The sequence below is a fragment of the Lonchura striata genome, chromosome 2 (assembly GCF_046129695.1).
Source record: "Lonchura striata isolate bLonStr1 chromosome 2, bLonStr1.mat, whole genome shotgun sequence".
NCBI lineage: Eukaryota > Metazoa > Chordata > Aves > Passeriformes > Estrildidae > Lonchura > Lonchura striata.
This window is the reverse complement of record NC_134604.1, coordinates 100,055,497-100,070,906: the sequence shown is the minus strand read 5'-3', so window position 1 is coordinate 100,070,906 and position 15,410 is coordinate 100,055,497. Positions and strand designations below refer to the sequence as shown.

General features: G+C 39.3%; 1 protein-coding gene across 1 annotated transcript in view; it reads left to right on the top strand.

Annotated features, from left to right (window-relative positions):
- The window catches only part of VEGFD (vascular endothelial growth factor D), a 30,441-nt gene extending 23,067 nt beyond the window's left edge, over nt 1-7,374 (top strand). The window contains exons 4-7 of the mRNA XM_021532353.3: nt 1,203-1,351; nt 2,573-2,670; nt 5,030-5,225; nt 6,703-7,374. Of these exons, the coding sequence (XP_021388028.1) occupies nt 1,203-1,351; nt 2,573-2,670; nt 5,030-5,225; nt 6,703-6,829 (570 nt within the window). The 3' untranslated portion in view covers nt 6,830-7,374. The remainder of the gene's footprint in view (nt 1-1,202; nt 1,352-2,572; nt 2,671-5,029; nt 5,226-6,702) is intronic.
- Nucleotides 7,375-15,410: the final 8,036 nt, after the last annotated feature.

Genomic DNA, 15,410 nt, shown 5'->3' with positions numbered 1-15,410 from the left:
ACACCAGAAGGAGAAAGCTGTTATGAGCTGATGGCCACACACAGAACACATCTGATCAGCTCAGGGAGCTAGGTCAGGCTAAGAAGTATTTATTTATTTTTGTGTTTTTTGAGCAGCAGTTCATAAGTTTGTTGAAAAACTGCACTTTTGCAGCGTGTAATATTCCTTTAGCATCCTTCAAAATAATCATTCTCTCAAAATCCCCAGATAAGTTCAATTTCTGGATATACCACCATTAATTCAGATTTATTCACCTAATGGAATTATTTTCATATTCCCATATTAGTGAGAGGATTCTTTTCCCTTGGTATAAAATATTGAGTGGAGGATATTGATGCCACCTGAAGTTAGACTGCAACATGCAAGTTTTAATGCCTAAGCAGTCTGCTTAGGAATACTCAGCCCCTGCAGGTGGATGCAGCTTTAAGCCGAGACATGCTGGGACACCAAGACGTGCTCAATGCTTTGATTTCCATGGGAAAGAAGCTGGTTTGAGAGGCAGAGGGGGTGTGGATCCCTTCAACAGTTCCTACAGGAGCTGCCCAAGGAACCAGAGCCTCCTCAGGCCTATTCAGAGCTCACTCAACAATCCGGATGCACTGAAATTGGGCTGCTTTGACTCTCTGTTGACTCAAGCTCCTGCTGTAGTCAACAGAGAGACATTTCCAGGATAATTCCCTGCAGAAACCCAGCTGAAGCAGAATGAACTTTCCTCTATTTACTCCTGTATCTTCCTTCTCTGAGGAGGCTGTGGGGGTTAAGTTAGGTCCCTAAAGATGCATACTGTGATTATACCCAAGGACAGTTAAGTAGCTGTCTCTGTAAGTAGTAGAGACTCATCTGATGGTACAACCAAAAACAAAGTTCTCTACACCTACCTCTTTCCCATTTGTCCCTAGAATCCAAAATAGGTTTTTGTGTTTGCTTGCAAATAATTCTGAGTAGTCTTGGGTGTTTAATAGCTGTAATACAACACTAGAATGCCCATTTTGGCAAGTCCCTACCTTGATGGGCATTGCTTACTCTTCAAAAACCTCAGTGCACTTCTGCTCATTTATATTTATGGTAACTATCTCTAGATAAGAACAAGGGTGGGGGAAATGGTGGAAAAGAATACAAGATTTTTCTTTAAAATTGTAATTATTAATAACTATTAACTGTAGAATGGAAACTGAAAAATAAATGCTATTTGTGCCATCTAGCTGTTTGAAATCTCGGTTCCCTTGACAAGTGTTCCTGAGCCTGTGCCCATCAAAATTGCCAATCACACAGCCTGTAAGTGTACATCAAACACCCAGCGCCACCAGTACACCATCATACGAAGATCTGTCCAGTACCCAGAAGAAGATGGGTAAGTCCCTCATTTGCAAACTTCTAGACATGTTGAAATTTTTTTGTCCTGATATGCATGTTATAATGGCCTATTCTCTTTCTGTTAGCCCAACAGTTTTTCTGAATAACTTGGTTATCACTCAGCATTAGAAAGTTCACCCAAACCATGTGAATTTTAAGTGAATGGTCATCAGAATCCAACAAACTGTAGGCTAGTTTAGCAGCATATGGAGTCACTAGGATATTTAGGTTCTTTAGCAGGGACTCAAAATGCTCCTATTGGCACTATGTTCCACTGCAGCTATTTGAGAATGTGTGCATAGATGTTTTCAGCCTGACACAGTTACTCTGCTTGTGCATTATTTAGCCAGTGCACACTGAGTTCTGTGCTCAGGCTAAAGCCCTCTGTCACACTTTATGGCACCTTGGGTCAGAATCAATGTGAATCTTGGCTTTTCACTTTTTGATCCAGTCTTGGTTTACATCTGTCAGGCTCATGGATGGGAGAAAAGTCACTTCACATCTCACTCCAAAATGTGGCATAAAATACTAGTACTCCTGGTAAGGAAAGGCTACATAAATTAAACAAAGGCTCTAGAAAATGAAATAGCTTGCATGACTCACTGGAAGTCAGCTCAAAAATCTCTGTCAAGCCCTACATTTGGCTTATCCCCATCACTGCCCTTCAGTTGGACATGGGGTGGTGAGAGGTGTCATTTCAGCAAATTTCACTCCAGCCCTCCCTCAGCCTGCTGGTCACTCTGAATCCTCTTTCTTAACAAATACATAAGAACCTCAGTCTTTTTTCAGTTTGTGAGTTTTCTTCCCAGAGCAAAGGGCTTGAAAGTCAATCTGTTCTTCTAACACTGAAATAGTCCCCTGTGCATCCACGAACATGGGCAAATTAAACTGGAACTGACCCTTCTGGCAGCAAGGCAAAATTCAGTAAACTTACACAACATGAATACTGCAGGACAAAGACCACCCTGCCTGGGGTAAAGCTGTTTTATAGAGAAAAGTGGAGCTGAAAAACTGTAGCTTTTTCCTAAGCCAGAGTGTTCCCCACTGTCATCAGAACCAGCCTTTCTTCTTTTTGCAGCAGTAATGCACACAGGTGCCAGGCCTTCACGTGGGACAGGTGGCAGACCCAGCACACCAGCAGCTCATTTTGCCAAATGCCTACTCTGATACTCCTAAATATATTTTTTTAAATTCCTATCTCAATCTCTTTTTCTTCTAGATGCCCCTTTACCAACAAATTTTGTCATAATGGATGGATCTGGGATAGTGACAAATGTGAATGTGTTATAGACACACAGCACTCCAACAGACGAGAAGGTAAAGATGGAATGACAAAGAGACACTTTTGCATATTATCTCCAAGCTCTCTGTCTCTCATTCTGGTCTTCTTCTCACTTTTTTTACATTAAGAGAGTTAAAGTTTTTATTCCATATCCCTAGGTAGACTTGGATTATGGTTTGGAAACTTACCTGAAAATAAACACACATATGTTCTTAGCCCCATCTCATGTTTTTTTGCTTGGATGTTTTAGTCTCTCTGTATCAGCAATCTGAGCAGGACATAGGAAAGTATTTATAAGACTTTGTGAAGTAGGTACCCTGTACAAATTTTTATTTCACATGCACCTTAAATTGTATGATTTGCATTAGGGAAACTTAACTGTAGAAAAAAATGCCCTAGAATACATTGCATGGGGCAGGTACTAATTTAATTCTTAATTTTATTTTTAGTTCTTAAGAAAATAATTAATAAGCAATAAGATAGGCAAAACCAGGCCTGCATGTTAGCTGTAGTCAGTGCAAAAAATTATATGATCTTTCAAAATATTTCAGTACCGTTAATGGTAATCTTAAGTTATTTAGGAATCTTTCAAACTGATATTCTCTACATATGCAGGAGCATGTATGCATACTTCTTCAGGATTGTAGAAGGAAATGGAAAAGGATAAAAATTGCAGAAGAATAGCAACTGCCTTTCTTCCCCTGCTTCTCCTGTAAAATTTTAATTTCTCAAGGAAAATTGCAGGAATTATTCTGGGTAGTGATTGTGCAAGTCTAAATATACTTACTAGCAATAAACACTAAGAGAAATACAATTTTCTCCAAGTCCTGTGTAAGGTTTTTAAAAATTGTTTTTCTCAGGAAATTGTATTGGTCAAAATAACATGATCATAGCACTAGAGGAAACAGAGAAGGAAACCATGCCTTTGTGCTTTAAGCTGCATTCAGCGAGAGAAAGAATAAACCATTCAAAGCAACAGTACATCAATTTGGCAAGCAATTCCTAGACTAGCAAACTAAAATAAAGCTAAATAACCTCATAAGCTGGTCTACTGATTGCAATCTCCTAATGTTAATAAGCAAGAAATAATTTGCATAGTGGTTTCACTCTATCAGGTTAGGCAGTCAAACAAGTTAGACTTTTCCGTCCAGAAAAGATTAGTACTCTGTTTTAGACTGAGCCTGAAGGACTGAGAATAGCCAGAGCCCTTCTACCTCCGAGGCTTTTGAAAAGTCAGCTTGGAGCATTAAAATCTGTGGCTTGTGTAATTATGGCCTTTGTTGACATAGACTCAATACTTCCTCAGAAGAAATATCATTCTCTGAAGTACATTGTGTTTGGCAAGTGGCTGGGACAAAATAACTTAAAATCTGTCTTTGATGTTGAAACAAAGTGAGATTGAAACACTCAACACCACTTCACACATGCCAAGCTGTATCACCCCAAGGAAAGGGTTTGTCTTCCAAGAATTTTGGGCTGACTCCTTCCTTACTTTCAATAGGCCTCAGGTTTTATTCCGTTGAGATACTAGTTTTTCATCATTGAGTAAATAATAATGAAAGTTTCTTTCAAGTAAGGTGCAAGCCTTTTCTGCCCACTGAGATCAGGGATCAGATGGCAGAGGTGAAGTTACATTTCACATTCCATAGGTTACATACAAGAGCTAATTGTAAAGCCACAGGAAATTACCTTCCCAATGACACCTTATATGCCATGACCTTTAACCAGGGATGTGCTGCTTGCATTTTAATAAAGCTTTCACAAAATGTGTTCCCTTTTTGCTAGGATTAGCTTCATATTGTACTCCAGATGTGCATTTTCAGGGAAGATACTAGACAGTGAGTTCCCTTGGCTGTTGTGGCTTTTTTTCTGAAACAAAGTATTTTCTTTCATCTTTGACAAATATGAATGTGCTCCTTGTTCAAGTGCTAGGCCAGTTTGCCCCTAATAGACATAGTATTACTGCTTAAAAATTTCTGCAGTGACTGTGTAGTGAAGTACACATGTGGTGGGTGTGGTACTTTGCATGGATGTGCCTTTTTGTCACGGGTGCAGACTAAATCCTTTTTGAGATTATCTTTTTAAAACTTGCTGTCCAGTAAATATTTGTGCATTCCAAAGCATAAAAGTAGGCTCTTGCAATATACATCCCCCTATTTTTTTTGTGCTAAGTTCAACCCACAAGAAATAGCAGTATTAGAATAAAGTGAAATGATCAGCACAATCCCCTCGAGTCCTTTTCTGCACAGGAAGTTGCAACAGAAATTGTGAAGTCTAGAATGTATCAGAAAGTACATGTGTGAGTCCTAATGAATATAGAACATATAAAGTCTCTTCAAAAGCAGAATTTAGTCATGTAAAGCTTACTGCAAAAATATAAATGTGCTATTGCAGGACTCCCTCCTCTTGCTGAGCTGGCTATGTGTGGACAACATATGGAATTTGATGAAGAAAACTGTGAATGCATCTGTAGACATAAGTGTCCCACAGATTTCTTTCAAAGTAAAGAGAACTGCAGCTGCTATTTGTGTAGGGAGAGCCAGGAGAGCTGTGCTCTAAAGCACAAGATATTTCATGCTGAAACCTGCAGGTAAGTGATCCTTGCCATTCAGTGTCTCCATTGCAAGAGCTGAATTAGAGGTGCAAGTGCTTAATTGGCTGGGAGTCCACTTGGGATAAAATACCTTGCTGAAGCTAGGGATATAATAATAATAATAATAATAATAATAATAATAATAATAATAATAATAATAGCAACAACAACAACAACAACAACAACAACAGCACTTACCATATAAAAGGAACCTAAGGTTTGTTTGTATTTTTAAGAAATCGGGACAAGGCCACTATTCAAGTGTCAATACTTACCACCTTTTTTTTTTGCTGATCTTTAGGGAATGGTGATTAAAATTGTACAACTGGTGTTAGTTTTGCAATGAGATACTGAGTCTTGTAGGTAGGCAGAACCCATCCTGTGCCAGCTGTTCTCTGTGCCAGCTGAAGGCAATGTCATGGATGGTTAGGGACAAAGGCTCCCTAAATTTGCACACAGACCACACAACGCATTCCTTATCCAGTTTGTCCTCAGAACAAGTAATTTTCTAAACCTAATGCAATTTTGTACACATATAAATCTACTCAACCAGCTCTGACCCCACTGAGAAGCAGGAAAATTGTTCTGGGGCTACTATACTCCATGAATTTTCCTAATCTGTTTGTATTATTAGTTTTGAGATTTCAGTGTCAAATCTCAGATAGAAAATGCCCTCATGGATAAGTTAATTTTTTAAATTTTTCAGAAAGCTTTGATTCTGTGTAGAGACCCAGGAGCATGCAGTAGTTTAGTCTTGAAGTTTATGAAAGGATAGTCAGCATCCAGTTCCCCTGGGCAACTTGGCAGAGCTGTAGCTCTCTGAGTGGTCACCCACAGGGTCCACTCCCAGTGGCTTCATAGATTCATTCACAGAGAAGATGCTGTGGAAGAATTAACATTTGCATCATGAGGTTCAGCTTTGAAAAGAAAAACAAACACATAATAGTTGGCAAGTATAAAAATAGCTAAAAGAGCAGAGCTAAAAATGAGCATGAAGGAATTGGTTATTTATATGTTTCAGACAGGTGGGAGGGGAGCAATGTAATAATTGGTTTACATGAATTTGGCATCTAGAAATTCCTGTAATCTGGATGCAGGACCTCAGTGCCAGATTTCCATGCAGTATTTCTGGAGGATCAAAGCTTAATCATGAAGTGAGATCAGCTACTTTGCAGAGTCCAAGGGCAGCAGTATCCAGTGCTAACCCTCAGGACTTCACTGGTCTCAGGAAAGGAAAATATCACTGAAGTTGTGAATCTGGACAAACGGACCACTGCCAGACATGCTGCTGTAGTCAGAAACTGTGAGGCAGTAAATTCTTGTCTCCCTGTGCTGTAGAATGTCAACACTTTCCCAAACAGTGTGTAGGGAGCATTGCAGTGTTCAATGATGAAAAAGTTGAGAAATGTGACAGCGAAGAATTTTCATATAAAAATGCTTTTCTCTTTTGTGTTCTTTCTCCTTTATCAAACAGTTGTGAAGACAGATGTCCATCCCAACCCAGAACATGCCCAACTGCCAAACCAGTGTGTTCCAGGCATTGTCGTTGTCCAAAAGAGAAGAGAGGTTCTCATGGGTCCCAAAGCAGAGAAACTCCTTGACTGAACTTCCCCTTTTCTTTGAAAATCCACTGCTTTGCAAAGTAGCTGCCACTGACTTTCAAACAATAGTAAACATGAACATCTTCCACATTAATAGCAGAAGAATTAATACAGTCTGCATTTATTTATTAGAGTAATCACTAATTGCAAGTGAATCCTCTGGGACATTGGTAATTGTTCTCTAAGAGGTAACAACAGCTGATGAATTTCTGGCTGCATGGAAGAAAGATTGGAAAGTACCAGTTCAATGTTACATTATGGAAGATGAAACTGTGTAATGGAAATAGAGTCACAGTCTCCAGCCAGTCATTCAGAAATTGAGACTTGATAATCTTAGCCTCTGAATCCTTAGCTAATGCAGCTCCTGGGTAAAACTTTCTTCAGAAATTCAGTGTACAGGATTTGGCTTCTAATAGGTTCAGCACTGAGTTATTTGATCTACTGTTCAGCTTTGATTATAATTTTGTGTTTATTGTACAACTACTGTCAGATGTGCCATATTTAAGTGTATATAAGAAAATAAATACATCAGTTATTCAAATGGATTTGATTTTTCTCTGTTATTTTAAAACTCTGCCCAACAAAAAGAAAGTAAGAAAAACCCCAAAGCCATTTCAAGTACAGTTTTCTTACATTTGTTCCACAGGGACTGGCTCCTGTCCAAACCCAGGTCAAAACAAGGTCACTTGACCCAATAGTTTCAGTAAAAAAGAAGCTTTTTTTCCCCCGTGTCTGCCTGACAGCTTGTGTGATTTATTTATTTGCTCCTGGTGTAGTGTGTTAATCTTTTTAAGGGGATAACAGCACACTAGTACTAACTATTCAGTGACTTTTTTGAAAAGCACTAGAAGATGGTTTTCCTCTTAGTCTACCACACAATGAAAATATCTCCTTTGCACTGAAATTCCTCTCCCCAGTGTGAGGCCTGAGTAACAGTGCTTTAACCAGATCAGAGTAGGGCAGTTTTATTTTCTAAGCCACTGAAGTCTGTTGTGAGTTAGTCCAGAGAAAATATTATGAGCAATAATCCTGAACTGGAAGTGATAGTCTTGACATCTGTATGATTTTTTTCCCAGTTGCTGAATTCTCCAATTCTACACTGCACTGTGAACAAAGGGAATAGAGTATATGAAACAAATGCTACAGAGATGGAACATTTGACACAACACAGGGAACAGGAAATGGATTTCTGATGTGCAACTAAGATTTATTTTTTTATTACTATAAGAAAAATAGATTGCTTTATAATAAAAATAGAGCCAAATCCTGTAAGATTGATTGAATGGCTGGAAAAAGCACCAAACAATTAACCATGCCTTTAGTCTCAGTAAGGCATTTAGGATTTGATCCTGAGTGTTGGGAGTGTTTCCTAAACCAGCTGGGACCTAGGTCTGGCAAACATACCTGCAGGCTATTTGTGCTATCTATTCAGTGAGCTGGCCTGAGATCCTCTGACCTGTGAGCACAGTCTGACCTGTGAGCACCCTGGTGGAGCCCCTGCAGCAGGGCTACCCTGGGCTGCACTGGGCTCCTGCCTGTGGGTGCTCCTCCAGAGAGAAGGACACATCCCACCAGCATGAACTCTGCATGGACAAGAAGGGGAAGGTGATCCCAGTGCAACACCAGGTGAAGCAGCCTGGCAGCACAAGCACAGCCTTACATCTCTCCTGCTCCTCCAAGAGGCTCTAAATTCAAACATCTGTGTGATGGTGAGGTCCCTGAGCTCCACAGGGGAGTGAAAGGAGTGAGTGAACTTCCCCATCACTTCTATCTCATCTGGGGGCACCCTGACCAAATGGCTGTGTTGCCAATAAGTTGCACCTGTAGCACACTCTTCAGAAAGCCAGGGAGCTGCAGTGGCAAACCTGACACTTAACTGGTAGCACCAGAGGTATATGGAGTAAAAATACACCTTTATGTGAAACCACACAAAAGTGTTTGTAAAGCTAAATTCTGTGAAAAGAAAACAAGCTTTTAAATTTCCTAGCTTATCCTGGAGTTTAGCAACTGGACTGCTATATTAATTACATCTGTGTCATGTCAGTGTTGATCTGTAGAGGCTTTTTTGGTTTCCTGTCCAGACCAGTGAATATATCAACTTCATTTTCCAGAATGGAACGCTCTTGCCAGAGAGACAAGTAAGTCTGCTTCAACCCCAGAAGGCTCTTAGATAAAGCAGTCACTGAGGGGATAAAAACCATGTTCCAAAGATTTTCTTACAGAGATAGAGAGGGATTTCAACATGAACACCTAACCTCCAGGAGATTACAATGGACATTAGAATACCTAGGCTGGAAAGGTACCATCACTGACCACCACTGTGAACCCTGCTCTGAGCTTTTCACATTTCCCCATTCCACTGAAAAAGGGACCAGTGCCTGGATGTCCAATGCAGGACTGAAGATCCCAGTGGGATGGAGTGAGATGAGATCTTGCTATATCCATAGGCTTCTTTCAGTCTAAGCCTCTGGGTAAGTTTAACCTTTAACTTCAAAATTTTGCTTTTAGATCTTGTGGATCACTTTGTTAAACACTTAGGCAAATATTTTTTTATAGTGTTGTGGTTTAGTACCCCACAACTCACTTGCCCTACCACCACCCTAGTGGGGACATTTGGAAAGAAAAGGTAAACCTAATGGGTTGAAGTAAGAACAATTTGATAATTGAAACAAAATTAAATATAGCAGCTACAACAATAATAATGTTACTACTAGTAGTAGTTGTAATGGAAAGGGGAGAGAGAGGAATAAACCCCAAGAAACACAAATGATGTACAACAGAATTGCTCAGAACCCACTGAACAATGCCCAGTCCATCCCAGTGGTGATGGGACTCCCCTTCCCTAACTCCCCCAGGTTATGTACTGGGCATGATGTTCTATGGAATGGGATATCACTTTGTCCTGTTGAGGTCAGCCATCCTGACTGTGCTTCCTTACAGCTTCCCGTGCATCTGCTCTCTGTCAGAGCATGGGAAATTGAAAAGCACTACTTAGCAATAGCCAAAACATCAGTGTGCTATCAATATTCTCATACTAAAGACACAGCACTGTACCAGCTACTCAGAAGAAAGTTAACTCTATCCCAGCCCAAACCAGGATAGATACAGACATGCTCAAAAAACAGAGAATGTGTGATCATCAAAAAAACCCACACCTGGTCAATGTAAAATTCAGTGTTATTTTCTCTGAATTTACCCCCGTACAGATTCTTCTACCTGTGAGGGGTTTCTGTTTTGCAGAAGCAATGTGCCTGAAAGCTTGTGGGTTAAGAGTGGCTCTTAGGCTTACTGTGAAGACAGAAAAGGAAACTGCTTGTGTTCACTAGAAAGCATGACCTAAGCAGCCAACACAGAAGCTTTTATCTAGTTTATAACTTAGATTCTCCTTAGGGGTTCTCAGCCCTAGTTTCTAGAAGCCTTATGAATGCACTTCTGCATGCTTCACGCAGGATTGTCATCTCTGGTGCAACCTACAGGCATCTTGCATCCTATTTCTTTTACAATAAATTCCTACCCCTGAGGATCATCTGCTCCTAGGGCCCTGTGCCAGACTGTATTGTGCTGCTCTTTGCTACCCTGTTCTCCTAATTAGCAAATTACAAACCCTAGAGCATGTAGTGCATATCTGTAACATTCATTGAAACACTGTGTGGAACACTGCTCTTTGCTACCCTGTTCTCCTAATTAGCAAATTACAAACCCTAGAGCATGTAGTGCATATCTGTAACATTCATTGAAACACTGTGTGGAAAAGCTCAAGAATTAAAGCACAGTGCTGTGAAATGACAGCCCTGTGTGATGGTCTTCACTGTCACAGCCCCAAGAATATTTGGATGTCACTAACTCTTATGGTGCAGCCATAAATCCTCTATGTGGAAGACCAGGACTAAAAGGAGGCTCTGGGTGAAAATGCAGATAATTAGACTTTGGTGAGTATCTATAAAAGTTCAATGCTATTTTGTTGGTGAAATTCTGGATTTTTCATTGAAGAATATTCAACAAACTTTAAAATAGAAATGCTTTATGTTATTTTTCATATTGATACATCAGATTGACTTATAATTAGGATAGTTAATATAACAATTCAGAAGAATTAAATGAGGTATGTAAAATTCATGGCAGATCTGTTTTTTGACTGCTGTCATTAACTCTTAACCTATGACTAAATGACCCTCAGAGAGAGAAGGTTATTGAGCAGTGGAATGTTCTCTTTGAAGTTTGAAAGGCCTTTTATTACTGTGTTCAGCATGACTTGTTATTTAGGCATATGGATATGATTTACAGGTTTCATAGGCAGAATAATAGTGTAAAAATTCCTGTTGCAATGTGTATTAATTTTTATATAGTGAAAGATGTCTTTAATGTGATATTTGTGCTATGTATGTAATAGGAATGACAGTACTTAAATAATAATTTTTAATTCAAAATAAACATACATGATGTTTCTCAAGCCATCAATTTTTATTAGTTATATGTGCTTTCTTCAGGAAGGGGACAGGAATAATATGAATCAGAAAAATAGCTAAATATGCACACCGCTTGAAAGAGTCAGGAATTATTTACCTACTTGCAAAAACCATACTTCCAGAAGAACAGAGGTACATGTGATCTTACCAAATGCTGGTGACATGGAAGAAATTCAAGCACATCCTGAAAGCACTGCTCTCATTTACTTCAAAAGCTACCACAGGTCACATGCGGTGACATTGCTCATAGCAAGAATTATTCATCGGAGGGTTGAGAGAGCACATATAAATCCTGTCATACTCATATGCACTGCAAACATATAAATCTGTATGAATCCTTTGGGCATCAACTCCAGCTGACTCATAAGGTCCCTTCCTGTATTCCAGTGAAAACAAATGTGAATCTGCTTAGGTTTATTTTTTGTTTTCTTGTACCACTGCAAGTAAGGATTTATGCGATCAAAGTTATTTTGCTTTATAGTAGTGCAAAAAAAAGGAAAGAAAAATCTTGAGAACCCAGAACTGAATCTGAGAAAGCTCCTTCAGCTTCCTGTTTCCTTTATATTTTCTAAATAACTGGTAAATGCATTTCAATTTTCAAATACCAAAGAGGTTGTCATCTTCTAATTCTGGACTTGTGGAGTGAATTGTTCTTTCTGCAAGGAATTACAAGGTGGATACCAGGCCAAGTAAATCTATGTTCTCATTTATTAATGTCTACATTAAAAGAAACAAACAAGCAGGGGTTATAAGTGATGTACTGCCATTCATTTTACTTATCAAACTCCTACATCAGCAGTTACTTAAAAACCTCACAAAAGACTTTTAACTCAGGGATAAAAAAAATCTGTTTTAAATTAACATAAAAGGAAAGTGCTCCTTAGGCTAATAAAAAAAAATGGGTACACAAAATGATGTGTCAGGACTTGGTCTGCATTTTGACTTCAAGGCCATTAACACTCCTCTTTGTTTCCACTTTTATCATACTTTACACTACTCAATGTGAAAGGTCATTCCAGGCTGAGAGCAGTCAGTGGAGAATCCATAATTTAACGTGAACTGTTTACTCTTTTAAATATTTAAAGGTTCTTTTAAAATGTTTATGGTTGAATAATCAACTATTTAATTCTAGTCTGCATTGGTATATGTTATAGATTTAAAAATACAACAGTAGTTGTATTACAAAAAATATCTAGCTATGGAGTGTGATTACAAATTAAGTGCCAAAAAAATAAGGTGACAAAGTAGGAAGCATTTCACTTAGCCTTTTTGCCCCACTTTCTTATGTTATGTGGTATTTTCAATTGGTGAAGACTATCTCTTATGTGTGGCTTAGGATCACAGGTCCATCTGAAAAGGGAATGCAAGATACCCAGACTAACCCATCAGTGTCTGTTAGGTGACTCATTGGCATTTATCCAAAACTTTCCCCTGACCCCAGATCCCACTGTTTATGCACACTCATGTGTGTCCTTTGATCTTTTTCTTGGGAAAGTATATCTTAATTCCTATTAATGGACTAACTTTTCAGAATTGTGCTTAAACATTCAAATACAGTCACACAGTGGTTATTTTGATTCAGTCCTCTGAATGAAATCACCAACACAAGTGATGAAACACAAGGAAGAGCTTAACACATCCACAAGAGCTGTGCAATGCTTATCAATATTGTCTTTGCAATAAACATCAATATTTTCATGTAGCTGAGTTATGAAGGTGTATCATGAAAATCCCTTGAAAGCCATCCAATCTCTCTGTTCCTCCATTTCTCTATGCATCCCATTTTAAATCTACCCACAGCTCACTCCTAAAAGTTTTCAGAGCTAAGGATGCCTACACTTCTCTACCTGTCCCCTGGAGTACAGTCAACTTTCACCTTGCCCTGCTCCACATCAATTAAATTTAACTCAGAGCAGCACCTTCCAGCCCCATAAAGCTTGAACTCTGTGGCTTCTGTTTCACACCTTGAGAATGGTTTGCATTCTTCTCTGAGTCTTCTCAATTCTAACAATCAAATAAAAATTACTTCTTCCTCCATAGACCTTACCTTGTTTTTATCTCTAGATATTCAAGGCTACAGTAATAGTATCAATTTAAAGAAACCCTTATCTCATTTAATGGATTTTAAAGTAAAATTGAAGTTAATTATTCTTGCCTTACAGTTTAAATCTGGATTCAAACTATCAATATAGAATTAATTATAGTATCAATATATAAACTACAGATAGTTCATGCTTCTTTTTTATAAGAAACTCAGTTTCCTTTAAATTCAAACTGTAGAATGCAGGCAGGTACTACTCGATTTGGTATAATGACTACAGAGAACAACGCTAAAAATGTTCCGGAGCATTTGTGGGTAGGGGCACTAGTAGTAGGAAATAAAACATACCAGGTTAAGGTTCTTTAGCTTTGCACAGAGATATTCTGCAGCACCACAAGGACGAACACATTTTAAGTTTCCAATGGCTCCATCTAGTGTTGTCACTGCACCTTTTTTTCTCCTCCACCAACACACTCAACTTTCAGTTAAACCCATTTTAAAGCTGAAACCCACCCAACAGCTATGCCACTCCAGTTTCTGCCAACTCATAGAACTCTACATAAATTGGCATGAGATTTTAAGACTCTGTCAAGTACAATTTTAAAGATACAAACAAAAGACCTCTAGGACAGGCTTTCTCTTCTACCACAGATGATACTTCAGTATTAAAGTACTCTGATGTGGTGGCCCCAAGGCTGCAAAAGCAGAAACAGATCTGCAACTAAATAGACAGTAAAATCTTGTAAAACTGACAAAAAAAAGAAAAAAAAAAAAGAACCAAGTCTAGTGTGGTCAATATGCTGTGGCTTCATAACTGACACCAGGCCTACGTGCTGCTGTAAATCACTTGATCTAAATCAGACACAGGCAGAACTGTATTTCTGTCAAATTAATCAGATGGCTTGTTAGAGAGTTGATAGTAGTGGTATGCTGGCTGAAGGACAGAAATCCCCTGGGTCTGCCAGCAAAAAACCAACTTCTGACAGACTTAAAATGTCAGGATAAGCACAGACACAACTTTGCATTGTGGGCTCAGGAATCTTTTTGTGCCCTATTTGATGAGTACTTAAGCTGGAACTTCTGGGAAGGCAGAAGACAGGCACCATCCAGGTTTGTTTGCCATGACTGCTCTGCTAGGGACCAGGAAGGAGCAGAGACCAAGGGTCCAGGAGCTGGAATGGATCCTGCATGGCAGTGGTGAATGACTCACTGGCAGGTGGTGTAAAAGAGAATTCTTCTCAGACATTCTCAGTATTCTCAGGATTACTGAGAACACTGCAAATGCACTGCCAACAGCTGTCCTGTCCTGTGTCCTGCTAGGAGATGTAAGTTGTTTATTAGCCCAGAGGACTGGAAGCTGCTCCTGGTGTACATCTTTGCTCCTGAGCCCTCATGCTCTTCTTCACTTTCACTGACCTGATTTGACAGGGAAGGGAATGCTTTGGGCACTGGGGTGGAAGAGCACTGTAACATGCAGAGTATGACCAAGAGATTGAGACCTCAGGGCACGCATGAGAGGCACACAGATCACACACCTGAGAGCTAACACACACAGCCTTCAGCCTTGCCAATCAACTTCTCCCTTCTGCTAGCAAATTCATGTCCCACAGATCAATTCCAAACTGCTTGGAAGGGAGAAGTGTCTGTAAAATGGAAAATCAACTTATTTTCTGGCATCTAAGAGAGAAATCTGGCTTCAGAAAAGAAGCCCTTTCTTCAGTTTGAGTTTAGTGGTAATTTCCTTCGCAGACAGCACTGTGGTTTGTTAAGCTTTCAACTTGAAACCTGTATTTTAGAAGTACATTAACATGTAATTTCAGCAAGCTTCTGTGGGATTCCATGAATAGGAAAACCCAGGTGCTTGAATGAGAAAACCATGATTTTTCCTGGCTGCTTTATGGGAGGTATTCCAGCCAGGTAATAAGATTGGCTGTATGTGGTAGAAACCAGGCAAAACCAACTTTTCTATGGTATTATGGAATCTATTAGATCCTGTTGCTATTTCCTAGCAGCAAAAAACAACTGCTGAGGGAGACACTCACTCCCTCTATGCAGGAATCTTAGAAGTGACAGG